This window comes from Ricinus communis, chromosome 4 (genome assembly GCF_019578655.1).
Source record: "Ricinus communis isolate WT05 ecotype wild-type chromosome 4, ASM1957865v1, whole genome shotgun sequence".
NCBI classification, from domain to species: Eukaryota; Viridiplantae; Streptophyta; class Magnoliopsida; order Malpighiales; family Euphorbiaceae; genus Ricinus; species Ricinus communis.
Window position 1 is genome coordinate 24,088,983 of NC_063259.1, and position 26,418 is coordinate 24,115,400.

General features: G+C 30.6%; 3 protein-coding genes, 4 long non-coding RNA genes and 2 other non-coding genes across 11 annotated transcripts; 4 read left to right on the plus strand and 5 right to left on the minus strand.

Moving 5' to 3' along the window:
* Positions 1 to 907: 907 nt before the first annotated feature.
* LOC125369900 (putative defensin-like protein 298) lies at positions 908 to 1,763 on the minus strand. The gene is made up of 2 exons (XM_048373266.1): positions 1,553 to 1,763; positions 908 to 1,425 (listed from the first exon to the last, which is right to left on the minus strand). The coding sequence occupies exons 1-2, from the start codon at positions 1,605 to 1,607 to the stop codon at positions 1,025 to 1,027; spliced, it is 456 nt and encodes a 151-aa protein (XP_048229223.1). The 5' UTR covers positions 1,608 to 1,763; the 3' UTR covers positions 908 to 1,024.
* A 2,164-nt stretch (positions 1,764 to 3,927) lies between these two features.
* On the plus strand, positions 3,928 to 5,875 carry LOC125369883. Of its 2 annotated transcripts, none has more exons than XR_007215570.1 (2): positions 3,928 to 4,885; positions 5,551 to 5,875. It is a non-coding gene; the product is annotated as an uncharacterized LOC125369883 (long non-coding RNA). The 2 variants fall into 2 exon arrangements; XR_007215569.1 differs by having other exon boundaries at positions 5,569 to 5,875.
* Positions 5,876 to 8,444: 2,569 nt separating this feature from the next.
* Positions 8,445 to 12,711, plus strand: LOC107260915. Its single transcript, XR_001534923.3, has 2 exons — positions 8,445 to 9,616; positions 12,101 to 12,711. It is a non-coding gene; the product is annotated as an uncharacterized LOC107260915 (long non-coding RNA).
* Positions 12,712 to 15,295: 2,584 nt separating this feature from the next.
* LOC8264635 lies at positions 15,296 to 16,683 on the minus strand. Its single transcript, XM_002514513.3, has 3 exons — positions 16,564 to 16,683; positions 16,368 to 16,448; positions 15,296 to 15,602 (listed from the first exon to the last, which is right to left on the minus strand). The coding sequence occupies exons 1-3, from the start codon at positions 16,622 to 16,624 to the stop codon at positions 15,394 to 15,396; spliced, it is 351 nt and encodes a 116-aa protein (XP_002514559.2). The 5' UTR covers positions 16,625 to 16,683; the 3' UTR covers positions 15,296 to 15,393.
* A 702-nt stretch (positions 16,684 to 17,385) lies between these two features.
* LOC125369934 lies at positions 17,386 to 17,935 on the plus strand. Its single transcript, XR_007215638.1, has 2 exons — positions 17,386 to 17,589; positions 17,693 to 17,935. It is a non-coding gene; the product is annotated as an uncharacterized LOC125369934 (long non-coding RNA).
* A 2,728-nt stretch (positions 17,936 to 20,663) lies between these two features.
* On the plus strand, positions 20,664 to 21,446 carry LOC125369929. Its single transcript, XR_007215629.1, has 2 exons — positions 20,664 to 21,035; positions 21,134 to 21,446. It is a non-coding gene; the product is annotated as an uncharacterized LOC125369929 (long non-coding RNA).
* A 530-nt stretch (positions 21,447 to 21,976) lies between these two features.
* LOC112534049 lies at positions 21,977 to 26,087 on the minus strand. 2 transcript variants are annotated; one of them, XM_025156584.2, is made up of 3 exons: positions 23,565 to 26,087; positions 22,672 to 22,733; positions 21,977 to 22,598 (listed from the first exon to the last, which is right to left on the minus strand). In XM_025156584.2, the coding sequence occupies exons 1-3, from the start codon at positions 23,645 to 23,647 to the stop codon at positions 22,378 to 22,380; spliced, it is 366 nt and encodes a 121-aa protein (XP_025012352.1). In that variant the 5' UTR covers positions 23,648 to 26,087; the 3' UTR covers positions 21,977 to 22,377. The 2 variants fall into 2 exon arrangements, with proteins under 2 accessions (XP_025012352.1, XP_025012353.1); XM_025156585.2 differs by having other exon boundaries at positions 21,977 to 22,592; positions 23,565 to 26,086.
* Positions 25,449 to 25,522, minus strand: LOC112534052. The gene has a single exon (XR_003078373.1). It is a non-coding gene; the product is annotated as a small nucleolar RNA R160 (small nucleolar RNA).
* On the minus strand, positions 25,635 to 25,720 carry LOC112534055. The gene has a single exon (XR_003078376.1). It is a non-coding gene; the product is annotated as a small nucleolar RNA R160 (small nucleolar RNA).
* Positions 26,088 to 26,418: the final 331 nt, after the last annotated feature.

The window sequence follows — 26,418 nt, forward strand, 5'->3', positions numbered from 1 at the left end:
ATCATGAATTTATTACTATTCTTTTGTTGTTTCTATGATGTTAAGTCATGTAAAATTTATATTCTTTTCATGGTGCAATTATGTTCTGATCACATTTTTCTTTGGGCAGAATCTTGACCATATCACCTAAAAGGCAAGAAAATATGTAACGAAACATACAGATTTTATTTTTAGTCTGTAGATTACTAGAATTTATCTGCGAGAAGAAAAATTGAGAATTTTTACTAAAATATAGCAAAGCAAGAATAAAGAATTTCTTAAGTAAATTCAGTTTATTGTATTATTTATAGATAATTTTAATTGTATAGATTTATGTGTTATTATTTATTAATTATTGCACTTGCATCGATTAGTTTAAACATGAATGTTTATAGATAATAAATAATTTAAGTAATATAAATACTACTCTTAATAAATAATTTCATATATTAATATTTAATTAATTTATCTATTAAGTAATGTTAAAATTTATTTAAAAAACTTTCGATAAAAAGTAATTCTAATGCAAAGAAGAAGTCATAATTAGTCTTGTGATGAAAGAGACTAGTCGAAATTTGCATGATATTGCTGGATACTACCAGAACTTGATACCAAAATTAGGGGTGAGCATCCATTTCTTTGGTCCATAACAAGTCAAATTGGATTAACTGACCTTGCTAAAAAATGATATCCAAAACCAAACCGAATTTGCAGAGTAATTGAACCGAAATATTTAATTCGATTCAGTTTAATAATTATAAAATAAAAATAAAATTTCTGAATTAAATTAATAAATACCAAATTAAATTTTAATAAGGTTTCGTTGGGATTTTTTTTAGTATAATGGATAGTGCTCGCCCCTACTAAAATTCCAATATGCATGAACTAAGACAGATAGAGCAGGAGTGGTCCGTTGGTGGACCTAGTCTTAGGTAAAGTCTTTTATTATTTTTTTCTTTCTTGAAATATTAATACTGATTGTGATTTGTAAAGAACTTTTATTTCTTTTTAGTTATTCATGCAACAAAATTCTCATTCATCAGGATTAGCAGCTACAAAAGCATATACCCCCAATACAGTCTGTGGATTTGCATTTCCGGGGACAAATTGCTTTGCAATCACTATCTTTGCGACATCGACGTAAACCCTGATCTATGGAGCTGTCCAAAGTAATTCCAGGAGAGTCTTCTTGTATCCCTATGCAGACGCACTGGCTGCCATTACACGAACTAGATTTGCCTTCCGAACAGGCACTGCGTACGCAATCGGCATCAGAGATGCACCCCTTTGCCTGATTTATTACTATCGACGCCAAATCTTTGCAGGTGCAGAGTCCCTTAGTACAGTCAGGTTGGCCCTGAAAGCAGCCAAGATGTTTGCAATCAGCATCAGGGGGACAAGGAGTTGGTCGATTTACTACTCTTGATGCTTTTGAAAGGGAAATTCCTGCAAAAGTAATGATATTGATAACCCATTTCATAATATTAGTGTGTCTAGCTTTTGCGCTCAACTTATTATAATACAAGCGAGAAAACTAATACTTAAAACAATTATGCATTATACATACACTTACTGCTAGATGCCATGGAAAAGAGTAGTAATGCAATCTTGAGATAAGCTTTTAACATCTTTTTCTTCAGGTGATTGCTAGTTAAAACTATATTTTTTTAGATTGGTACTTTGTGTTTTATGAACCTTAATCTAGCTAAGATTTATATATAGGGCAGGATAATAACATTTTTGAAACTAATTAAGGGATTTGATTCAAGAATTACAACTATTTTATTGTTCCTATAGTGTAAAAAATATAAATATTCTTTTTGTAAGGTTGCAATTATGTAGTGATCATGCTTTTCTTTAGGCAGGATCTGCAGCCTTTAAGAAAACATATAAGAAAATCTGTGACTAGATGGTAATGGATATGGAACCCAAATTTGGATAACTTCACTTAAACCAAAACAAAAGTCAACTCCTTGACATTGAACAAGTTTGACAATTTCAGGATTTTCACCTACAGTAAACTTGAATAAATATTCAGAATTAAATAACTATATCTAACTGTTAACGGTCGTTGAGTTGTTTACATTCTCTACTCTCGTTTTAATAGATAAGTTGATATCGCAAGTTTAGTTTTTTTTCCCAAGTTAGATATTCTCAATTTTATTTATTTTCAACATCTTTTTTAAGAATTGAGATTTTCTTTTTTAACTTGAGTGAATTTGAATAATAGTGCTCATTTTTTAACATATTCAAATGGTAAATTGGACCGTTGATTTTTGTTTTAGCAACGGCTTGCCTTCCAACCAGAATGATCAGGCTCAACTTTGTGTTATGCCCTACTTATTTACATTAAAAAAATTTAGAAATTTGCTAAATTATGTATAAAGAATTTTCAAATTGGGTCGAGTAAAGAAAATTTAAACCTCAAGCTAGATCTACTTTACACTTCAGTCCGGATTCATGTGGGGTAGTTTAATTAAGTGTTATTCTTGCAAGATTTCAACCAGAGAGATAATGATAAAAAAGTAAATGTAAATCTAGTTGTTTTCTTTAAAAGAAAAACTTAAACTTGACTGCCATGGACGCTACCTGCAAAATTAACATTGAACAAAAACTAAACTTTTGTTATGTGAAAAGCTGTTAAACGCAAGACACTTAGAGAGTGTTTGATTGTTCAAAAGTTTGATGCAGTTGATAGTTATTTCTCATTGAACAACCATATTAAAGAGTTTAATAAAAATTTAAAAAACAGCAACTGATAGTTGATCCCTATGAGCTGTTGATTCTCTATTTTAAAGTTTTTTCTTATGCGATAGCTGATTTGATTTATTTATTTATTTGGACACTATTATTTTTATTAAAACTTATTAATAATAACTTATTTCAAATTGATTTCATATAATTAAATTTTTATATTTTAAAATAAATAATTATTATTTTAAAATTATTTTTAATAGTTAAATAATTATAATATTTAAGATTATGGTATTTGAAATTAAAAAAAAATTATTAATAGAATTTAAATTTAAATTTCTACTTTTAAAATAATTTTTATAAATATTTTTAATAATAAATACAATTGAGTTAAAGAAAACAAACTATAAATTTTTTAATTATTATAGATTATTTTTATTAATTTGTGTTATTAAATATAATATAATAAAATAAAAAATATTTAACGATAAATTATACCTCTAGTTGCCATTTAATATACTAATAACAACCGCTAATAAAATTCTATCAAGTGATTTAATTTATTAGTTATCAGCCACAAGCTATTAGCTAATAACCACCGGCTACTAACTGTATCGATCGACTAAATCAAAAAGACCCTTATAATTATGTCCTATTCGAGCAAGCTAACCACATATATGACTCCAATCCAACAATGTAATTATCTATGTTTATTTGTCCAATCTCTTGTCCATGGATATGTCATATAATATTTTTAAGAAATCTTAAGAACATGGTCATGAAATTTCTTGAAAAGAGAGGGCTTAAGACCATATTAAAGCAACAGAGAAAATTACAAAAAGCTTGAGGAATTTAGCAAAGCAGAAACAAAGAAAAGGGAGAATTGTGCCATTCCAAATGTTTGGAGCTGTTTGACTGACCGACTTCATTATAATCTCTTCGTTTCTTTTAAGTTGGATTGAAATTTAATCCTTAATATTTCGTAACAGAATTGACTAATGATGAAAAATAAAATGGCAAAAGAAATAAAAATAAATAAGAATTGGATTCCATTGATGGGGAGGGTGAAAGAAGAAACGAATAATAAGATTTTGGAATCTAAGAAATTTCTTGTAAATGGCTTTTTTATCAGCTGGTAATTTCCAGTTTAAAAAAACGAGGCTGGTAATTTCACTTGCTTTTGTCTTCTATTTTAATAACAAAGCTCACAGAAAATTTGCCGGCCCTTGTTTTCCTTCCTCATATATGCTTAATTCCACACCAAGAAACCCTCCAAATGTCCCACCAATTTCCATGGCCACCGCCATCAAGCTGGCATTCCGCCATGCTTGTAATTGTATTAACTTATCTCGCTTATTATGTGGCCCAAGTTCAAATTCTCTTATCACCCAAGCAAACCCAAAAGTTCAAACAACGTTAAGTTCAATTACGACCAGAATTATGTCATACTTGGGTCCTCTGCAACGGACACAAGCACCACATATTTTACCTTATAATGTCAATGATATCCAATTACAGAGTTTATGCCAGCCACGTAATCCAGTAAATCTTGGAGAAACTACACTCAGTCTGTCATTCCAGGCAGTTATTGCTTTGGCTCTTTCATTACAGAGCTCCTCTTCGGCTCAGGATCAGACTCAGTCTCAAAACATGGAAATTATGAATGTTGTTCAAGTTATTATGGTGATTGCCTTTGCAGCATCTTTTATAGGGATCTGTTTGCATGAGGCCTGTCCAAGGCTTTCACGCATCATTCAGAAAATTGGGTCCCTATTTGCTGTAGTTGGCATATTTTTACTAGTGAGTGTGTTCCAAAAAGGCAAATTAATTTGGATCAATTGGCTAGTTGGTTCATTGTCCTTTCTAGCCTTTCTCTGGTCCATCAAGTGAATCATTATGTTAATGTGATTGGAGTTTATCAAAATATTTAATGTCACCATGTGAAAAAGTTGTCAACTCCGCCTGTGTTGTATTTAAACAGTCGACACAGCCGGTCCCAAGCCCGGATAAAGGAGGAGGGTTATCATCATGTCGGAGATCAAATTTTGGTCGCGCACTGTTTACACCGCATTTCTCCAGCAGCCCGATCCTAGTGTAGCTTGCAGAAGAAGGGAACTCGAACCCTTTTTTTCTAAAATCAAATAGAAGAAGATCTTGGTTCCTGGATACTGCTGCTGTTGAAGGGCGACCTTGAATTAATCTTGCTGAAAAGGTTAGTGTCATTCTCGCTTCTTGGTTTTTTAATTTTTTTTCCAACTATAATTGCTGTCGGATTTATTTCAAGATTTCCATTTCTATGAAGATTCCAATTTAATCCGGCTCTGTTCTTAATAAGAGTAGGAGTGTATTGTTAAACAGTTTGTTGATATGTTGCTATTACGGATCCAATTATTTGGCAAACCATAATTTGTTTCTGATCAAAAAATTAAAACGAAATTTTTTTAATAACAGTAATACTCCATTCATTCCACTGTAGCAGTCTCTTCTACAAATAATTTTTTTAAAATTATTTATCACTTTTATATATCAAATACAACATTATCTTTTTTATTTTATTTTATCTTTATGTTGAAATATATTTAATAAAATTTGAAATATCATAAAAGAGTAGATTAGCTAGTTTTCTCTATAATTAATTATATTAAATGTTTTTTTTAATTCAAGTGAATTACTAAAAAGTGATATTTATAATAAAATATAGAGAATATTTTTTAGTGTTTGGTTATGTACAAATAACTTTTGAAAGTTATTTTGAGTTTTTGGAATATCTCAGAAGTTATAAAATACGTACACTTATAAAAGCTTTGTATTCTTAAGTTGTGATCAAATTTTAAAAAAGAAAACTATTAACACTTTTTCTTTAATCTGTATTTGGAGGGACAATCTTTAATGCAGTTACTGTTTCTGTAATGGAGGGACAAAGACAAACTATTCTGTAGATCAGTTATCCTAAAAGATTTGAGGAGAGTCTGCTTCAATTGGTTTGCATGAGAACTTTGCCGATTTGGAGAGACAACTTGTTTGCAATCAGCATCGATCAGAGACACCCACATATCTGCTTGATGAGCCATATATGCCTACAAAATCAATTGCACTGATACCAGTAATTTGTGTGAGAACTATTAATAACTGTATTGATGATGTATAACTATAAATTACTAGTTTTTCTAATATAGTTAGTGATGATCAAGGTGAGATTATATTTTGGAATGAGATGCCATGTATAATTCAGGGGCGGTCCAGTGGAATAATCCACTAAAAAAATCGTCTGAGAATCCTCAGTTGTATACGAATGTCCCTTAATTATAAAGGATCCATATACATTGTAATTGAGAAATTATAAAATATTGTTATTAAATTATAACTTTGTTGCTTGAGTAAATTTGTCACCAAAAGTATGGCTTTTTTAGTCAATGAATTTAGGAATTTCTTTTGAGCTTATGTTTCAATCATTCAAAAAACTTTTGGGTTTCAATAAAGAATAAATCAGGAATGATTAAATAAAAGGGTCGCTGAAGAGGGTACCACCATCTTGAATTTTCTTGCAACACAGGGCATTAAAGCAAATGGTAATAGGAAAAAGATTCTGAAGGATTGAAAAAGTTTAAAATTCTATTATAAACAAAAAGAAAAGCTTAAGAAAAGAATGAAGAAAAAAAGAAAGAAAGAAAAGCAATTTCAAATGTATCCAGTTGTTTGACAGACTGTATTGGAGTTTTTCTTATTTTATCAAATAAACATAACTTGGTTGCTTGGTTAAGAATTCGATGCTCAAAGTATGGCTTTATTAGTTAACGAATTGTTCTGAGATTTTCATTAAGCTCTGTCTCAATCATTCAAGAAACATTTTGAGGTTCAACAAAGAAGAAATCAGGACTGAGTAAATAAAGGAGTCACTAAAGAGGCCATGACCATCTTGAAGTTTCTTTCAAAGGCATTAAAGCGAGTGGTAATTGGAAAAGATATTGAGGAATTGAAAGGCTTTAACAAAAATAAAATAAAAGCAGAAAATGATTGATAATAATTTCAGCTTCTTGTCAATCGGTCAAGGAGGCTTTTATGATGGTATGCCTCTAGGAAGTTCTGGTACTTTTAACGTACTATGCCCGGCTCTTTCTTATCTTTTATCAAAGAATTATAAGTTTGTTGCTTAGTTAAATTTATTGCCAAAATTGTAGCTTTATTAATCAGCGCATCTTTTTAAAATTTCTATTGTTCACTTGTTTTAATCATTCAATAGATTTTTGAGGTTCAACAAAAAAGAAATTAGAACTGAAATGCTATATTTGATTGAAATTTATAAAAAAAAATTATTTTATTTGAATAAAGGACATAAAAAAATAAAATAAAAATGATAAAGTTAGAAAAGACATTTTAGTGTTATGAAATATATTGACTTACTAATATGTAATTCACTTGAAAATTTTATCTATTTTATATAATTTAGTCTAACTATAACCAATTCCACATGAATTAAATTTATATAGAATATTAAATTGACTTTTACTTCATTTAAATCATATAAATTTTAAATTTATAAATGTATTTCAACCAAATATTATATAAAGAAGTAATCAGAAATAGAAGAGAAACTTCACATCATGTATTTTGCTTATGTGAATTTTTAATTTTTTTTAGTTAATGGAATCTGATTAGAGTTTAAAATCAAGATTTAGTTTAATAGTTCTTGGGTAACTCTAATATCAATTGGACTACACTCAGTTAATAATGAATAATCAATTTCCTTAGTTACCGTAGTCTTGACGATCCTTTTGGGTCCGAGCTTTTTGACTCCACCAATAAGCTTTTATTGTTTCCTTGGTAACCAAGATAACCCTATTGCTTGAAACTTCGGCACTTTCTTTTTTTCTTTTCCTTTTCAACTTCTTTTGAATTTCCAACTCTACTTCATGTTTTTCGTATTGCTAATTTGCTATCATAATTTATGATTATGCCGACAAGAAAAGGAAAATTTCAACAAACTTTGATTCATTTCACACTAGAAAACATTTTCTCCAATTCATAATTGTCGTTTTTAGTGTTTCATTTGAATTAAAAAAATATTTAATAGATTTAATTATAAAAAATAATTAAATGAGATTAAATTAGTCTTTTAAAAATATTGTCAAAATTGATTATATATGTTCCAATATAAAGATATATAAAAAAATATAAATAACTATAATTTTTTATTTAAAAAAAATCAATTAGTATAAAATGAAAGAAATATATATACGTGAAAATAACGAAAGTTTATTTTATTATTGATGATTAATGAACATGGAGGATTGTTCAGATATGAGGTTTTCAAATTTTAATTTATTTTTATTCATGAGGTTTTTCAAAATTTAATATCACTACAAAATTCATTAATCAGTTTTATTGTTCTCATTCTTTTATAGTGTAGTCACTTTCTTCTTTTCTTTTACTCTTTACTGGCTTTCTTTCTTTTAGTTCTTTTAAACATAAAGCAATGTTGTAGATAGGGTGGGAACCAGAACTTTAAAAAGAAAGGAATTAAAAATATTTAAACTAAGAGGGACTAAATGAAAAATACAATATTTAAAGAGAAAAATTGATAATTATAATTAAAAGTTCAGAAGGTAAAATGAAAAAAGGAAGTCTAAAATACATGGGAAAATTCTTGAAAATTGAGGGAGGGCCAAAATGAAAAGAAAAATCTAAAATTCATATACGAAAAATTTATAATTTAGAAAGTGATAAAGATCTAAAACTCGCAGTGAACCTTCTTCCTCCTTCTGCCCCAAGCTGTATAAAGTACCGTTATTTGTTAATCGCCTTTGATTGGGTTTAAATTCGAGTACTTACAGTTCAATAGACGATTTCAATACGAATTGAGTTACACCCAATTAGCTGTTTAGTATGTTATAAAAGGAAGAAAAGAAACAGTTTAGATATATTAGTGGTACCTTTTCATTCTTTAGCCATGCTGCCTCTCCATATCCCAAACCGTCCAAATGATCCACCAGATTCCATCTATACAACTATCAAGCTTGTACTTCGCCGTGTTTATATCATCCTATCTTGTCTACTGCCTGATCCCAAGCCTAATTCTCTTATCACAACACCATCAATCTCTATCACAAGAACCATATGTTACCTATCACTTCAGTCTAGATTCCAGGTACCGATTCAAAATCGTTTACCTTACTACGTCCATGACATTGAAATTCAAAGATACCAACCCAAGAGCTCAAACTTTGGCAAGACTACCTTCAGTCTTTCGTTCCAGGCAGCTATAGCCTTGGCACTTTCATTCCAGAGCTCTTCCACAGCTCAAGATCAGCCTCATTTGCAGTCTCTATATGCCATTCTAGTGGCCATGGTGATTGCCGTTGCGGCGTCTTTCATAGGGATCCACCTGCGAGATTCTTGCCCAAGAACTGCTAGCATTGTTGAGAAAATAGGGTCTCTTTCTGCTTTAACTGGGATCATCTTGCTAGTGGGTGTTTTCCTTCCAGGAAAGTTAAGTTGGATCAGTTGGATAGTTGGTTCTTTATCATTTCTAGCTCTTTTATGGTCCTTGAGATAATTATATGTAAATTATAAGTAACTTGAAATTGATTGAAGTCATAGGAGACTATGACAAGATGCAACTCCGCCTGTATTGAAACAGCCGGTCCCAAGCCCGGATAAAGGAGGAGGGTTAAAAAGAAACAAAGAGCTGAAAATTTATAATATTAACTCATATTTATGAAAAATATTTAATCTAATTAGTTGGTGGTATGAACCTGTCATTATAGGTAAGTCATATGGTGGTGGGAACTAGTGATCTGGAGGGTCGTGATGTCTCAAATTCTACCAGCCTTGGGAAACAAATGATGAAGCTAACTATGGAAGATTTTTGGGGCCAACTATCACAGGCAAATATCTCTGGCAATAGTTGTTGATAAAAATATATTGCAGCACTATTCCTGCAAAGGTAAGTCCTCTCTTCTTCGGTTTCCAAATTGATTTATAAATTAATTGGATTTTTCTATATTTAGGATTCTAAGAAAAAACATTTATCATTTTGGGGTAAAAATTTGTAAAATTTTAAATTTAGAGTAGTTTGAAAATAAATTCTTACATAAGATGATATGTGGGGTGCACATCTATCTTCGAGTTAGACTAGCAGATAGGAGCTGTATACACTGGCTACTAATCCAACTGAAGGACAGCTATTCAAATTTTAAAAAAGTTAATTTTTTTTTAAAAAATTAATATTGCTTTAGAAATCTTTTAGGATGCTAAGAGTTTTAGGATTATAGACCAAATTTATCTATGGATTTATAATTGTAATTACTATAAAATTAATAAGTGATGTATTTCATTATATATATATATATATATATTAAATTTTGAAATATAGAATTTTTTGATATGTGTGATTATATTTTGATATATGAAATTCAAGCTTACGAGAAATTTATTATTTTATTATTATATATTAATTAATAAATTACATTTCTAGTTAAACAGTAACTTTAATAATATAAAATAGTCTTTTAATTATATTTTTAATATTATATTGAATAAAAAGTAATTTTTAATTAAATAATGATTCTAATTTCAAAAAATAAAATTCTACATTATATTTTTAATAATTTTATTTATTAATAAGTTAGTTTTTTAATTATATAATATTTTTTAATCCTAAAAATAGTAATATTAATTATATTTATATAGTATTACTTTATATGATACTAAAACTAATTAATAATTATTTTAAAAATAATTATAGTAATAAAATCTTAAAATATGAGCCGAAGAAGCAGATAATATTTTAGACCATGCCCTGACCTAGTTTATGGGTTGATCTATCATCATTGGTGTTATCTATAATCAAGCTCAAATTTCTTTGACTGAGAGGGGCATATGATCATATCACATCTCACATTGATTAATAGCTATAAGGTTCAATACCTCATCTTTTCCTTAAGAATCATTTCCTTATAAAAATAAAATAAAATCGTGAAGTCATAGACTGAAGAAGCAAACAATAACTTAAGAGCAAGTCATGATCTAATATGTGGTTGATGCATTATTATTGGCGCAGCATGTGAGAAGCTCTCAAAGTCCCTTGAATAAGGGGATATATGATTATAGTGATACTATATCTTTTATTTGACAAATTCTTAAGTAAACTCAGTTTATCACGTCATTTATATATTAAATTAATTACATGATGACATGTGGTTTTATTTATTAATTATTGTATTGACATTGGTTGTATCGTTAATGGTAATAGATAAACCAATAAAAATGCAACAGTTGATAAATGAAATCATCCATTACCATGTAATTAATTTAGTCTATAGATCACGTAAAAAACCGAATTTATCTAAGAATTTCTCCTCTTATTGACTAATAGTTAATAAGATTTGCATATTATAAGATTCAATATTACCTTCTCCTCTTACAAGCACTTCTTCTATAAAAGATAAAATTGTAATATTATTAGGTAAAGAAGCGAACAGAACTTTAAGAGTGATTTACGATCTAGTTTATGAGCTCGTCAATCTTTAAACTATAAAAAGAAGAGCGAAAAATACTTTAAGTGCAGGTTATGAGTTGGTCCATCATTATCAGCACTACATTGACTAAAAGTCAAAATAACTTAAATTTTATAAAATTCAATATCATCTTTCAGCACTGAATATATAAAGTATAAAATTGTGAGACTATAAAATACAAAAGTGAATAATACCTCAAAAGCGGATAATCATGTAATCTATGAGTTGGCCCTTCATCATTTATAATTACAGAAATAATAAGTTGTGCAGTTCGCGGATATGACGACTAGTGATAAGTAAAAACAATAACCTATCAGCAGCTAGACGTTTGAATCTCTCGTATGTTCAGAGAAGGCAATTAGGCTGGCAGATCGGTTATCAAATGATTGAAGCTCTTATTAAGTGCGCTAGAGGTCTCCACGTTCTTAATAGAATAATTTTTCTTGTTTCTTGTTTTCAGGCTTTATGGCCCCTTGCATATGGGAAATAAAAAATGGTTAAAAGAAGAAAAGGAATTTTGTACAAAGTGCATAGCAAGTAATAGGAAATTGTAGGAATTTGTCATATCGTTGGTTGTATTACATGGAAAATAACACTGGCCAAATTTGTCATACTTTGCTTCGTAATAACCGCTGAACTAGTCCGGACCTTTCCTCGGATAGATATATCTTTACCCTAGTGTGCAGTGCCCTTTAGCTACGGCATCTGTGTGTTTGTTCAGTCTCAAGGTTTTTGCGGTCTCCCCTTCTCTGTTTCCATGGTAGGATATATCTGCATATTCTATTTTCTAATGCTGATTTCTATATGTATAATCCAGAAAAGGATATTCCCCCCCCCCCCCCCCCCCCCCCCCCAATTTTTCCAGGATTCCGCGAGTTCACCTGATTCATTTTTATCTGCCTATACTGAAGGTATTGCAATGAGATTGAGATGGTCAGTGGCAGTTGTGTGATAGAATTTGACACCAACAACAATTCAGCTGCTAATAATCGTATCAGGAATAGGTGCAATAACTACTCGATTGATACAGAAGAAAAAAAAAGACTTACTCAAATGGGACCGAATCTCCATTGTACTAGCTTTTACTTCCCTACTTGCACTCCTTGGGGTCTCTTATTTTTCAACAACTGATGGGAAATTCTTTCCAAAGACATTTAGACACACATGGTCATATGTTGTGTTTATAATGGCGATCAATGTTGCCTTTTACTTGCCTATTAATGGATTTATTTTGAGCAAGACATATCCTAATATAGGCAAGGCATTTAGACTGATTGCCCTAGTAGGATTGGACCTTTCTTTTACTGTATTGTCATGGACTCTGCTACCACCTGACTTTAACTGGCTTCCATGGTTGTTCTTTATTGCGACATTTGGGGTAGTGCTCTACCATATTGCAAACATCTGCTATGTACAAACTGTGGATCAAAGAGAGATTCCAGGATAGATGCTGATCATCTTTTACCCAAAGATATGATATATTTCAAGGTCATACATAAAACAAAGACAAACATGCTTGGTATTTTGATGGTTCTCCAAACATATAGAGGGGATCCTTTTTCTTGATTCTTGCAAAGCAAGGACTCTGATGTGCTGAGGGCTCACTTTTATCACATCAATAACAGTTTTTCCTGTTTCTTCCTTTTCTTTTTTCTTTTAAAAAAAATTGACAATAATAGTAGGATTTTCTGTGAACTAAGTATTATTATACCATTCATTTCCTTTAATCTCTAAAAATCGAAGTTCAACACTTGAGAACTCGCTATGATCTAAGAAATGGGACATAAGTTATGATACACATGCACCAAATAACATAAATGATTTTGTATTACGTTCTTTCTTTTGAGTCAAAAGTGAATTTGTGAAGTCACTAGGATATGATGGTCTACTATTGCTTGTTTGGTAATTCTTTTGAGATGTGACTACAGAAAAATATTATGCAGCATGAAAAGGGTCATCTTTTTCATGACTGTAATCTCTTGTTGAGGTTCATATTTTTTTGCTTAGGATATATTATATCAAATAAACTTTAATTTTAAATTATTGTTATTATTAGCATCGGTGATCCATGACTACAAAATAAGATGAAGATTAAAAAAATTTCTAACTTAATTTGAGTGTATATCTCCATATATATATATATATATATATATATAATCAATAAATGAGTGATGTATATTATTAGTTTTAAATAATTGAATATATATAAATCATTTAATATCAAAATATAAATACATATATATACATGTTATTTAATTATTTATTATGGTGTATATATTTATGGATGAGAATTATCTCAAAATTAATATTTTAAATTTATGTGCTTAAATATCCATTATTTTTTACTTATTAATAACAAGTAAGCCTTTGTTGTTGGCTTGTATGTTTCTTCTTTTATTGATTTGAATTAGCTTCCTGAATAAAGAATAATTAAATTATTTTCTTAAAAGAAAAGCAAGAAGAAGCCTAATTCTATATATTTTTGGCCTCCACATAAAAAGAAAAAATCACATGCACATGACACATATTCTCATTGATGCCAATAATAACAATAGCGAACACTTGAGGCCTAGCTCAAGTTGCAAGAGCGTTTGCTTTTGAAAGTAATAAGTTTCGAACTAATAAAATAATAATAATAATAATAGCCACAACACTTAATGAGCCATGTTTCATCCTACAACTTTTCTAGGCACAATGTCACACAAGCACATTCAGAAACAAAGATGACTATAAGTATCCTCGTATCTTGTGATTGCAAATGAGCAGTTAAGTTCACTAACATGACCTAACATATTTTTACTTAACATCCTTCAGATGATACGTGCAATGCCGCCATGCTCTCATGCAAATTTCAAGAGGTTACTGAAAATAATGAAGATGGAGAAATTTCAGGCAAAAATAAATTAGCGTAGGCAAATGTGAGAAGGAATTAAGAAAAAGATGTTTGATAACTAATTTCTTCTTTTTATAAACACATATCAGGAAAATAGAAAAAATTCTCAAGTCATTCTGACAGAAAAGAATCTAAAATGAAGTTGAGGACAAGTCCTGGGAGGAAAAATAGGCACCTTGCTGGATCTCTCTTTATATACGAATTCTTCAAGAGGAGCAGAAGGAGCACGCAATGCAAAAGACACGGCGCGAATGAGACATCGAAGCCAATATATAGATGCCATTCTATGAATTATTCATAAGTTCAATCGTTTAGTTTTGTCTTTTTCAGGATATATGCTTTAGCTAAGTTCATTACAGTGTTGTTTTCATAATAAAAAAAGATTAAGCCATTGAGTTACGTGATGTTCCTGCCTCATTCTTTTCTTTTTTTGCTTGTATTTAATGGCAGATATAAGTCCCAAATCTTTGTCTTTCATTAAAGTTTCTTGGCTACTCTCCTTATATATAATTCACTTCATCATCGGATAAAATTGATATAAATAAATGTTTTATATTAGAATAATGAAAAGATGACTCGTATTTTAAATTTTACAATTTATATATATAAATTTTGAAATATAAAAATACTTTTAATATGTATACCTTTATTAATATATAGAAAAGAAATTTATATTTATATTTAATTTTTAATACATAAGTTACTTATGATAATATATATTTTTTTATGTTTATTGTGTAATAAATTAGTTTTTTTATTAAATAATAATTTCAATAAAATTTAAATTGTATTTTTAACATTATATTATATGCAAATCGGCAAAATTAATGTCGGGGAGAGCCTCTGCATGGTCCAAAAATTAACCTGGAAGAATATTATTGTTGGCTAGATTATAGTCAAACTATGCATTACAAGCTTACAACTGTGAAACTATGCAGTCTGGATTATTTTCCAATTAATAATTATACAATGTAACCATCAAAATTTGGGGTGAATCCTCAATCGATTAGGGAACGACATAATAACAATAAAAAATAATTTTCCATAATTATTGTTGGGCTGCCATGCATATGCTTATATGCCCTTAAAGACCTGGTGCTTTAAGCTAAGATGAAATCAATGTCTGGATTGAGTATTAAGGATCAAACTTCACCAATTTCAATAAAGACAAAGATATAACAAAGGAAGAATAGAGAAAATAGAGTCTAAGAAGCATTCATAGTTAATTTTTCTTTTTTTTTTTCTTATAAGAAATGTTAATCTTATTAGGTTTGGGATTATTCATATATATAAATCCAGCCCTTGTAATATTCAATGTCTTGATGCTTCTTCTTCACCAGAGGATGGACCGCTGAGAATGCACCTACATCTAAGATTTTGACAAGTGCAATGATCGCACAAGCATTTCTTTCCCTTGCAATCAGAGGTTCTTCTGCAGTTGAAAGAAATTACAGGTCCTAATCTGTTTTCATAATCACCAGCAACCATATGCGAAGCTTTACCACCGACAATACGCGGTTCTGTACAGACAAATCATTTCAATTTACATAAAATAATTAGGACATATATTAGTTTCAGACTGAGAGCGAGAGGAAGTAACAAGATGCAATATAAATAGAAGCAACTATAAGAAAGCTAGACTTTGCTCCCGTCTCTTCACATCCTATAAGCTATATGATGATTCTGCTCTATAATTTTGACCTATAATTAAAGAATGACGAGCTGATTATTGTGGGATCGAGTGTTACTTCTTCTGTTTTCCCTTTTTCTTCTTTTTTAAAGTTTGGTGAGGTTTACCCCCTGGATTAAGACACCACATTCTAATATTTCTTTTCATTTAAATTTGTAACTACCAAAATCAAAATCTACCAAAACTGATAATTAAATATAAAGTTTGTTAAAGATTGTAATCTTGTAGGAAGGGTAAGCACTAACTTATTCTCAAACGCATTACAGCCCTAAAAACAGATGAAAATATACTTATTGAGTATGTGAATAGGTGGATGTTTTACATATTGAGAGAAAATTGAAAAACATTTTAAACTCTTTTTTATTATTTTTGAAAGCTACTAATTTTTATATCCACTAATACTCTTCATTAACAAAATAATGTCTGGCCTGTTACTAAAAAGAAAGATATGTAACAAAGGTAGAAGAAAAGAAGAAGAAGAAACTTTTATATATATATATATATATATCCATCCCTTGTAATGTTGAATGCCCTGATATTTTTTCAGGATCATGAAAACGCACCAATATTAACTGACCACACATGCATTTCTTACCCTTACAGTCAGCGGTACTTTTGCAATCAAAAGAAGGTACAGGTCCGCTGTCTTCATAATCACCAGCAACTATATGCGAATCTGTGTGCATAAAAGAATCATTTCTTCAACTATATATACATGCAAGTAGTGATTAAAATAGAAGTCATTAGTTTCAAATTGACAGAGAGAGAGTGTGTGGAAAAGAGAAACTAACAAGAAGCGACAACTAGGAGAGCGATGAAGAATTGTAGCTTAAACGAAGTGTTGGCTGCCATCTTTCAGCTTTGCAATGTCCAAGAACAAGCTAATATTTAAAGGTGAAGCAATTTGATTTACAAGCTGCACGATGACTCCGCAGCAACACCTGTAATAGCCAAATTTAACAAACAAAGGTAATGGTGTTGACTATGCTATACCCAGATTGGATTAGATGCTACAATAAATGAATAGTTATCACATTGTATTTTCATGATAAATATCTTATCACATCCACATTCTTATCAAAAGAAGTTTTTTTCGAAATTGAATTCTCAAATTTAGAAAAAACAGACCGAATATTTATCATAGTGATCATTAGAAAAATATGACAAATATCACTTAGTGAATTTATAAATTTATAAGAATTGGAAGGATTTTGAGTTCGAATTTCGTCACTGTCATTTCTCGCAAGCTTTGGCGCCAATTATAACGATGGATTTATCTGGAGACATTAATCTGTCGCTAAATTTTTTCGCTTTTGGCAATTTCGTCACTTATTTTCCTATCATTTCCCTTGTCTATTTCCATCGCTCGTCTCTTTCTATTCCATCACTAATAGCAGTAGAGCTAATTCGTCACTATTTATCCGTCACTAAATTGGGATATTATAATGTTTGTTGCTTAGTCATGATTGTTTTTTTTCTGTTTCGGATCAATATTGGTGCTTACTTTAGTAAGACTTGAAAATCTCAAGGATTTTCTTCCCTTCATTTCATTATAAGGATATTCTTCCCTTCATTTTCATAATAAGGATTTTCTTCCCTTAATCATAATTACAAACCAGACAATTTCCCACTTATTTAAACACCATGTCCTAGAGGAGTACATGCACTCTTCTCCACAAATAACAAAGCATTTAGCAAACAGATCCAAAGCCTTTTCTTGCTTGTATTCATCCTTGTCAAACAAAGGATTAAGAGTATGGCAGCCAAGTCTTCACTGAAGCTAGCTCTTTTAGTTGCTCTCCTGATAGTTGTATCTTGTTAGTTTCTCTCTCTTTCTCTCTCTCCTCTCTCAATTTGAAACTGTTGTTAGTTTAAGCATCATTACGTGAAAAATAATCAAAGGGTTTGTATATATTGCAGATTCGCAGATGGTTGCTGGTGATTTTGTTAACAGGGGACCCATAGTTTCTTTCGCTTGCACACAGGATGCAGATTGCGTAGGTAAGAAATGCCCGTGTGATCAACGCTGCACTTGTCAAGCAAAGACATGTACGTGTGCTCAACATCCTGAAGAAATATCGGGACGTTGATTATTACTAGTGATGAACTAAACCGGATGTGTGCTTCTTCTCATCATTAATAAAATATACCTTTACTATATAATTATATGCTTGCTCACTAAATGTTTCTTAATTTCTAGCTATCTCTATCGCTTATAATATGGAACTCTGTCGATTAAACAATCCTGGTGCATTCTATTCTAAAATTGGATACAAAGTCTTTATAATTTAAAGTTTGTGTTCTCTTTTTATTATTCAAATACAAAACATTCGAATATATCTCATTCAATATTAAGCCAATACAATAAAAGTCAGTCTAACAAAAATGGTTATTTGTTGCTAGGAAAATCAATTCATGCTAGTCCATATCTTTTTAGTTGAATTACTTTTTTCTTGTGGGGAATGCTTTTTGTTTGAAGATAGCAATTTCATTGAATATGAGAAAATAAAGGGAACCCGTACAAGAGGGTTAGTATATTTGAGAGAGAGTATATCAGAGTTTGATTTTTCGTAAACATCTCAAGAATTCTTTTCTGAATGCACCAGATCAACGGGAAATTGTGTTCTTAAGAACGCTCAAAAAGAAAATAATTAAGAAAAAAGATAATTAGAGAATCCTACATTCCACAAAATTGTAAACTAATAACACATTTTTCTTGTGCCAGCCGTTTCATTATCCTTTTTGTTACAAAAGATAAGGTAATTATTGATACAAGGTTGAAAAAAATAAATTATACCAGAATTAAGTTAAACTAGTTGTTTATTAGTGTATTGTACAACTATTATTATTATTATTATTTTAATTATAAAATTAAATTGATAGATATGATTTAATAAAATTATTAATTTTTAATTTTAATTTATAAAATTTAAAAAATAATAGCAAATTAACTATTTTTAATTATTTTTAATTTTCTTAAATTCTAAAATTCTATTAGTGTAATAATATAAAAATTATTTGTCAATTAATTTTAATGTTAAATAAATTATAATTGATATATAAAAAAAACTAGAACTATACATAAATTTAAATTTCATGTGTGTCAAAAATAAGTACATATGTTAAAAAAAAAGTGTTAAAAATTAAATATACATATTAAAAACTTATAACTTTTTCTTGAAAGATAATAAATGAAATATACCACTTACAAAAGTATGATTATCGCTAACAATAGTTTCAATAAAAAAATTGGGACAAATAATTAAAAAGTCCACAATCACTGGTATTAGACATACTTAGCGGGGAGCGAAATAATAGATAATATATTTTTTAAATCTATATGTATAAATTAAATATATATAAACAAAAATTAATAGAAAAATTAAATAATAAAGGTAAACTCATTAATTCTTAAAGAAATAGATATAATTTTAGAGCACTAAATGCTCTTCGTGCTAATAAAACCATTCCAGTAATACTTTTCTTGGTATTTGGGGCGTTTAATACGAGTTTCAACATCTTATAATATTATTTTTTTTTAATTTTAAAAAATTAAATAACTGTTTTATAAAATTATATTAGGTATATAAAAATTTGAATAAATTATTAGAAACCAAATGTTATAGCAGTTTAAACCAATATTGAAGACGAAGTTATAGTGACTGTTATATGGTTTTTGTTGCTGTGTTAGATATTGCAATGTGGATCAATCTAAATGGTTTAATATTAAATCCATGTAGAACAAATATGAGAAACTACACCAGCCATAAGAAAAAGAATTTATAAAAAAAAACAAAATGTATGATATATATAATAGATTGCTCAACCCATTCATTACAAAAGTAAAAGATTTGCAAAAATATACTTTATTAATGTAGTGATTCAAACATTTTTATTTAATAACAACCGTACAAAAATGTTAATTCAGAATTGAGCTTCCTGAATTCTCAACTAGAGAAGATGGAGATCTGTTAAGACAAACGCAAATGTTACCTTGACAAACACAACTTGCACACGGGCATTTGGAACCAACGCACTCCGCAGTGGTTTGGCATCTGTAAGAAATAACAGGACCCCTGTCTTCTCCTACGCCCCGGCTAGCAACCATTTCTGAACCTGTGCACAACAATTTAATTAACTATTATACATATTACCCAACATAAAAAACTTACTACTTCATGATATATAGGCGCTGAAAAGAGAGAAGGAGAGAGCAACTAACAAGAAGCAATAACCAAGAGAGCAGCTACAAAGAAAGCTAGTTTCAGTGAACCCTTGACTGCCATATTTCTTCTTTGTTTGGAAGAATTAATTGTATATGTTTTACACTTGCTTTGGTATTTCTGCAGAAAAGTGCAATGACTCCATTTGGCAGTGATGATATTTTTATAGGTGAAGTTGTCTGGTTTTGAAAAGGAAAGAAAACCCCTCTTACCTGAAGACACTTATTCTGGCTTATTCATAGCAAAATCTCGTAGATTGTTTCCTATTTTAGAATCGTTGACTCAGCACCAGACCTTTTAGATAAAAGGCTTCAAATACTTTTTTGAGTTTTCTAGAAAATGACAAGAGAAATAAAAAGGGTTATAAATACAATTAAAATACTAAATAAACAAAACATTCACTACTTACGAATAAAACATCCAATCCCTACTCGAAAATCAAGAATTAAACTCAAATTTTATTTAAATATAATTCTAAACTCGTCCCACTAAAATCCGGTAAATCAAATACCAGAGAAATACTTGACTTATTGCCATGCCCGGAAACGGCACAATACAGACTCACAGAATCAACATATCTAAGACAATTATTTTGTAAAGTAAGGATTTATTTCCATTTCAGGACTAAATCTTAAAGATAATAATATTTCTGCAAATTGTTTAATGTCAGCGTGGACATTTTTTTCTCTTTCCTTTTTTAGGCCAAAGAGGTGGACTACTGGACATGCTACAACAATTAATTACTACCGTTATAGATTGATATTATCTGATCAAGATTCAGGAAAAAGAATTAGAAAACCTACCATTTTTTTTTTCCTATGACAAGGCTTGCGAAACATTATAATCATAACCCAGAAGGATTTCCTTGCCTTACATATCATAAGATTTCAACTATTTAAACAGCAGGGTGCAAAGGAGCCAATGCACCCTTGTAAACAAAACAAACAGTTCAATCTTCATCAACCAAGAAAGGAACATGGCAGCCAAGTCTTCATTGAAGCTAGCATTTTTTGTTGCTGCTCTTTTGGTTATCGCTTCCTGTAAGTTCCTCTCTTTTTGGTATTAATTGATTTTTTTACTGCACATATATTTGAAGGAAGGAAGCCAATATATATAAAAATCTGTTGTATATATACAGGTTCAGAAATGGTTGCCGCCCGCGGAGTAGTGGAAAGGGGCCCTGTAATTTCTTTTGATTGCAAAGTCACTGCTGATTGCACCGGTGCCAAATGCTTGTGTGGAAAATGTGTTTGTAAAGATGGCCATTGTACTTGTGCTGCAAAATCTCAGTCCTCGTTAGATGAGAAATCCGGGAATTGAATTTTCATTTAAATCCCTATTTTCTATTTGGGGTTATTAAGTAAAATCTATGAATCAGCACTAAAATAAAAGTTGTATCCACCTTTTGATTTATAATTGGGAGATGGTATTTGCATTTTGTTCTTTCCTAATTCATTGTAGCCGTTTTTGGGCATATATTCTCTTTCCTTAACATCTCTTGTTAATCTGAAAGAATGGAGTTTTTAGTGTTAAAGTAAGATTACGTTAATTTCATTAATCCTTCTTTCCTCAATGCTTAACGAAAGAAAAAGAAAAAAAGGAGAGTGAAAAGAAACGATGAATTTGATATAATATTAATAAAAGAGTTTCATTATGTTTTAACAATATTTAATTCAAAATGAATGATAGAAAATTTTATCTAAAATTAATTTGAATATCTTTAAGAAATAAATAAATGACTAGTGATACAAATAGTACCATCTCAAAAGTAAAAACATATATACTTAGTATAAAATAAGAGATATTTTCACATTCGCCCGTATTTGGTGTTATATTTAACAGTGGATTCTAATAATCAGGGCAGAAGTAGAACTTTTTATTCATGGGTCCAGAATTAGCTTTTTATTGATGCTTTATTTGAAATATCATAAAATTAAAGTGTAAAGAAAAAAGAGTTTTCGTTAATTATTTTTCTCAAAAGTTATTAAGAAAGCTATTTCATTACAATCACAATTACATATTACATAATTTCAAAGGTGGTTTCACTCGAAGAACATGCCCCGAGGCAAGCACAAATGGAAGTTACGCATTTGTTTTTATGGCAAATTGCTTTCCAGCATGCATCCAAGAATATGTTTGCAATCTCTGGCAAAGCTACAACCATCGAGAGCCAAGGCTGCTACCGAACCTTTTCCTTTTACTCCATTATATGTACATCTGAAACCATGGGTCATCTCCAGATTCCTCTATGCATCAGATGCATTATAAAAAAAAAAACTCTGAAAATCATATTATATATATATATATATATATGTCCCCAATATCTCAGCTGTTTACACAGCATTATTTATGTATATGTACAATCATCCATTGATTAAATGGTTACGCTGGAACTTCATCTGATCGCGGCTCCTCGTTGATCATTATGGCTCTCTGGCCAGCAGCTGCTAAGTTAGACCGGTGATCATCATTGCATACGCACCAGTGTTTTATGCAACTGCAAGATCCACATTTCCGGCAGACACCGACCCTGCATCCTTCAACTGTATCACAGCGAAATGAGACTACATTCCTTCCTTCAGCTCCAATCTTCTTATCTGAAACTTTATAAACATTATTTATTTCATTTCACTAAAAGAAGTTTACATTAATTGAGAGATAGAGAGTAATACTAACAAGAAGCAGTCACCAGTAGCATGAAGACGAAGGCTAGCTCCAGTGAAGACTTGTTCATGGCTCTGAGAATATATATGATTGGTAAAATGTTAATAATTAGCTGCTGAGATATAAATGTTTGCTTATTCTAATCTGTCTCTCTTCTCATCTCTATTTATATACATACAGACGGGGTGATATCTAATATTCTTTTATTTTCTTATTCTTTAAATCTAATTAATTATTATTCAATTTCGTTTTATATATTAATATTTTTTAAGATTCAGTTGTGGATTATGTGATTTTATTTAATGGTACGTGTGATATAAAAAGTAATTTAATATACTAAAAAAGCCTATAGAAGTACTTTTACAATATATTTACTGCATATTTTTAAATGATTTTATCGAGAAAACTTTTTACCAAAAAGAAAAATAATTTTATCAAATTAATTGCTAGAGATTGCAAAAGCAAAATGAGTTTTTTTTTTTTTTTTTTTTTTATATATATATATATATATTTCTTTTACTTTGCACAAAAAGTGTGCAAAGACTCCATTTCGTGTGGCAATTGTGTTAATATGTGGTTCATCCATTTTGCACAGCACTTTGCGTACCAAACATGATTTATTATTGTGGATTGATCTTTTCTATTTTCTCCGGAAAGTGATGTTTATGTAATACTTATTTCAAAATGGAGGAAAGTATTAGAAGGCATAATATATAATAAAAGAAATAATAAGATATAATGAAAGTATTTAAGGATTATGTTAATGCAAAAAGATAATGACATATAATTTTTCTGCATATGAATTTGTTTTTGGAGTCTTGAACTCTTAACAATAAGATGAAAGTAGCTAATAAGACAAAGAGTGTCACTCCCATTGGTTTTAAATGTTAAATGAGGATACTTGCCTCCAACACAAACATTTGGTCCAACTGAATACGCCACTACCGGCCGGACAGTAGGCGATATTGTTCGGTGTCCCCTTTTCCATTACTTTTTGGCAAAATAAGCATAGGAACCCCCATCTGCTTTCTACACTATGGCAAATTTCTTTTGAGCATCCGAGATTATATTTGCAGTCCTTCAACGATTACTAGACCTCTTGCTTTTGCTCAAACTATGCATATCTGAAATCATATAGTAACTTACTAGATTTATCTCTACAATAATTATAAGCTAGGTGTTAACTGAAATGAAACAGTACTAAATCAAAAAAGAAGGTGAGAAGAGACCAACAAGATGCAAGTGATGATGAGAAGCAAAGCCATCTCGCCTGCAGACATCTTCAATGTTTATGTATATTGGCAGTGAATGATGTTTAAGAAAATTTCAGACCCCAGGAAATGCACTCTTTTAAACAAACAAAGGCAGGTAGCAAACAGATTCAATCCCTTATCGACCAAAAACAAAGTTGGCAGCCAAATCTTAATTGAAATCCGGCATGTGTTGTGGTTGCTCTCCCTTCTGGTTATTTCTTGTGAGTTCCTCTCTTTTATTATCAATTTGAAGGAAAGAAGCTAATTCATATGAAACTCGTTGCGTACATACAGATTCAAAAATGGTCGCTAGCTGGGACAGAGGCCCTGTTATTTCCTTGCAAAGTTCCTGCAGATTGCACTCTGAAAATTGTATTTATCGATATGGTCATTATCAATGGGTGAATTGCCATTGCCGCTGCAACAGTGAGATTGAGCTTCACTTTGAAATTTGGCCGACAGGTCTCCATAAACACACTGGCCAAAAATGCATACGATGTTGTAGCCACCATAACTGGTTTCAAACAATCAAGAGCAATTCCAAACCCTCAAAGCCCCTTTTCTAGCATCCTTTCGGATCAAAACTGTTTGCATAATTTTTGCAAACCTGTAGACGGGTGTTGTCGAGTGAAACAAAAAGGGAGGCACATAGCTCTATAATAACATTTATTTAATCTTTTTCTAATGCACAGAGAGCTCTATAAGCTATTTCTAACAGCCAAAGTACAGGCACGGTAAAACTTCACAACATCTTTTACTTGCCCTCCTGCTAGTCGTAATGCAGGAACAATTAACAGTTTCCACAGACGAACATCACAAAAATACAAGGCAAGACAGGTCAAGGCAAAAAAGATATCCAGCTCAACTAAACGCTTTAACGTTTGATAAATCCTTCAGAAATACACGTGAATTATCCTTTAAAAGCAAGAAGAGCCATACATCAAAATCAATCACCCAAGATATCAAATATTTGCAACTCTTGCAACCGGCTAGAGTTTTTGGAATTCAGAGGCCTTTTACTCTAGATTGAAATAGTTACCCAAAAATTGCTTGCACCAGGCATAAAACTAGTGGAATTAAGAAAATTGTAGCCCCACAACAAAGACTACTTTGTCATTTCAATTGAAAAAAAATTGATATCAACATGAAAATTGAAGTCCATAGCACATATAACGACCATCAGAAGAATCAAAAGCGGCAGCAAGACATGTTTGAATGTCGAATGTGGAATTAAAAATAGAGCCAGCTTCTGTTCTTCAAAATTGTTACTCAACTTAACAAAATGACCAAGTTAAGCTTCCTTGGAAAAAGGAAAACTAAGAACAACATTGATATTGCACCATGCTCGTAAAGCCTGTATAGCATATAAATATAACAGGCTATGAATTTTAGTGCTGACAAAGATTGCAACATGCCACATGGTACAGAAAGCTTTCGAAACATCCATCACATAACATGCCCATACTAGCAACTAAGAATCCCACCATGAAAGTCATAAGAGAACCCACGATGATTGTACCGTTAGATATGCAGGAAAGAAATCAGAGAACTTTGAAGGATATGAAGGTTCCACATGGAGTTTTCAGCCATTAGAATCTCATCATTTTTCTCTTTGCCTCTGCACATTTGACAAAATTTAAGACAAACTTTTGGGGTCTTCGAATTTGCAGAAAAGAAAAGGATTAATAATTGAGATCTAAACCATTGAAAGTATTAAAGCAAAGCGAATCAGAGAACTTTGAAGACCATAACGATAAAATGCGATTCAACATCTTAAATCAGATCTAAACCAACTCATCATCTTGGCTTTGCCTTTTCCAAAACTTCCATAGAATAATAATTAAAAACATAAAAAATAAAAAAAGTTCATGCAGGCGAAACAGACTCTCTGCAAGATTACAAAAGATGTCATAAACTGCAAAGGAGTGAGTTATTCGCCATTGTTAATATAGCACCTTATAATAATACCCTTTTCTCGTTGATTCCTTGAAACTCTGCAACTTGAAGAATCAAGGGGCTATTTTGGTGCTTTTGCGAAAAAACAACTAAATATATTTCTAATTTCTTGGTTATACGATCTCCTACCTCATTGTCATACCTCTGAAATTTTTGATCCGGTTGAGATACTTTTATATGGTGGGTCTCTAGGGTTTAGGGCTTTAATTGCGGGAATTGGGATTAGGGTTGGCAAAAAGCCTTTGAGCTACCTAGGAAAGTTAATCATCTACCCAATATTTATTTGGATGCAATTAGGCCCCAAAAGTTTTTTAAAATTGAACAGTTAACCCCAATTGTTAACGGCGTAAACATTTTTTGCTACAAGTTAGTACAAGTGGCTCCTTTTATTCTTTAGCTAAATTTGGAGTAGACAAAAAAAGAAAACGGCCCTAAAGTTAACCCGTGAAGAAAGTAATTCAAAGTTCAACATATGCAACTGTGGGACCAATGGTTGAAGTTACTGATTTCTATAATGTAAGAAATTAATTAATAATACATACAAAATAAA

What these genes read in the sequence shown, in the direction of transcription:
- LOC112534049 (XM_025156584.2), bottom strand. Translation starts at nt 23,647, where the DNA reads ATGGAAAAGGGGACACCGAACAATATCGCCTACTGTCCGGCCGGTAGT. An exon ending in ACCAAATGTTTGTGTTGGAG is followed by an intron (nt 22,734 to 23,564) that starts GCAAGTATCCTC and finishes ATATATTCTCAG; the next exon opens with AGCCATGAACAAGTCTTCAC. An exon ending in GCTACTGGTGACTGCTTCTT is followed by an intron (nt 22,599 to 22,671) that starts GTTAGTATTACT and finishes ATGTTTATAAAG; the next exon opens with TTTCAGATAAGAAGATTGGA.
- LOC125369900 (XM_048373266.1), bottom strand. Translation starts at nt 1,607, where the DNA reads ATGTTAAAAGCTTATCTCAAGATTGCATTACTACTCTTTTCCATGGCA. An exon ending in CTTTTCCATGGCATCTAGCA is followed by an intron (nt 1,426 to 1,552) that starts GTAAGTGTATGT and finishes TTACTTTTGCAG; the next exon opens with GAATTTCCCTTTCAAAAGCA.
- LOC8264635 (XM_002514513.3), bottom strand. Translation starts at nt 16,624, where the DNA reads ATGGCAGCCAACACTTCGTTTAAGCTACAATTCTTCATCGCTCTCCTA. An exon ending in TCTCCTAGTTGTCGCTTCTT is followed by an intron (nt 16,449 to 16,563) that starts GTTAGTTTCTCT and finishes TTATGCACACAG; the next exon opens with ATTCGCATATAGTTGCTGGT. An exon ending in AAGTACCGCTGACTGTAAGG is followed by an intron (nt 15,603 to 16,367) that starts GTAAGAAATGCA and finishes TTGTCTGTACAG; the next exon opens with AACCGCGTATTGTCGGTGGT.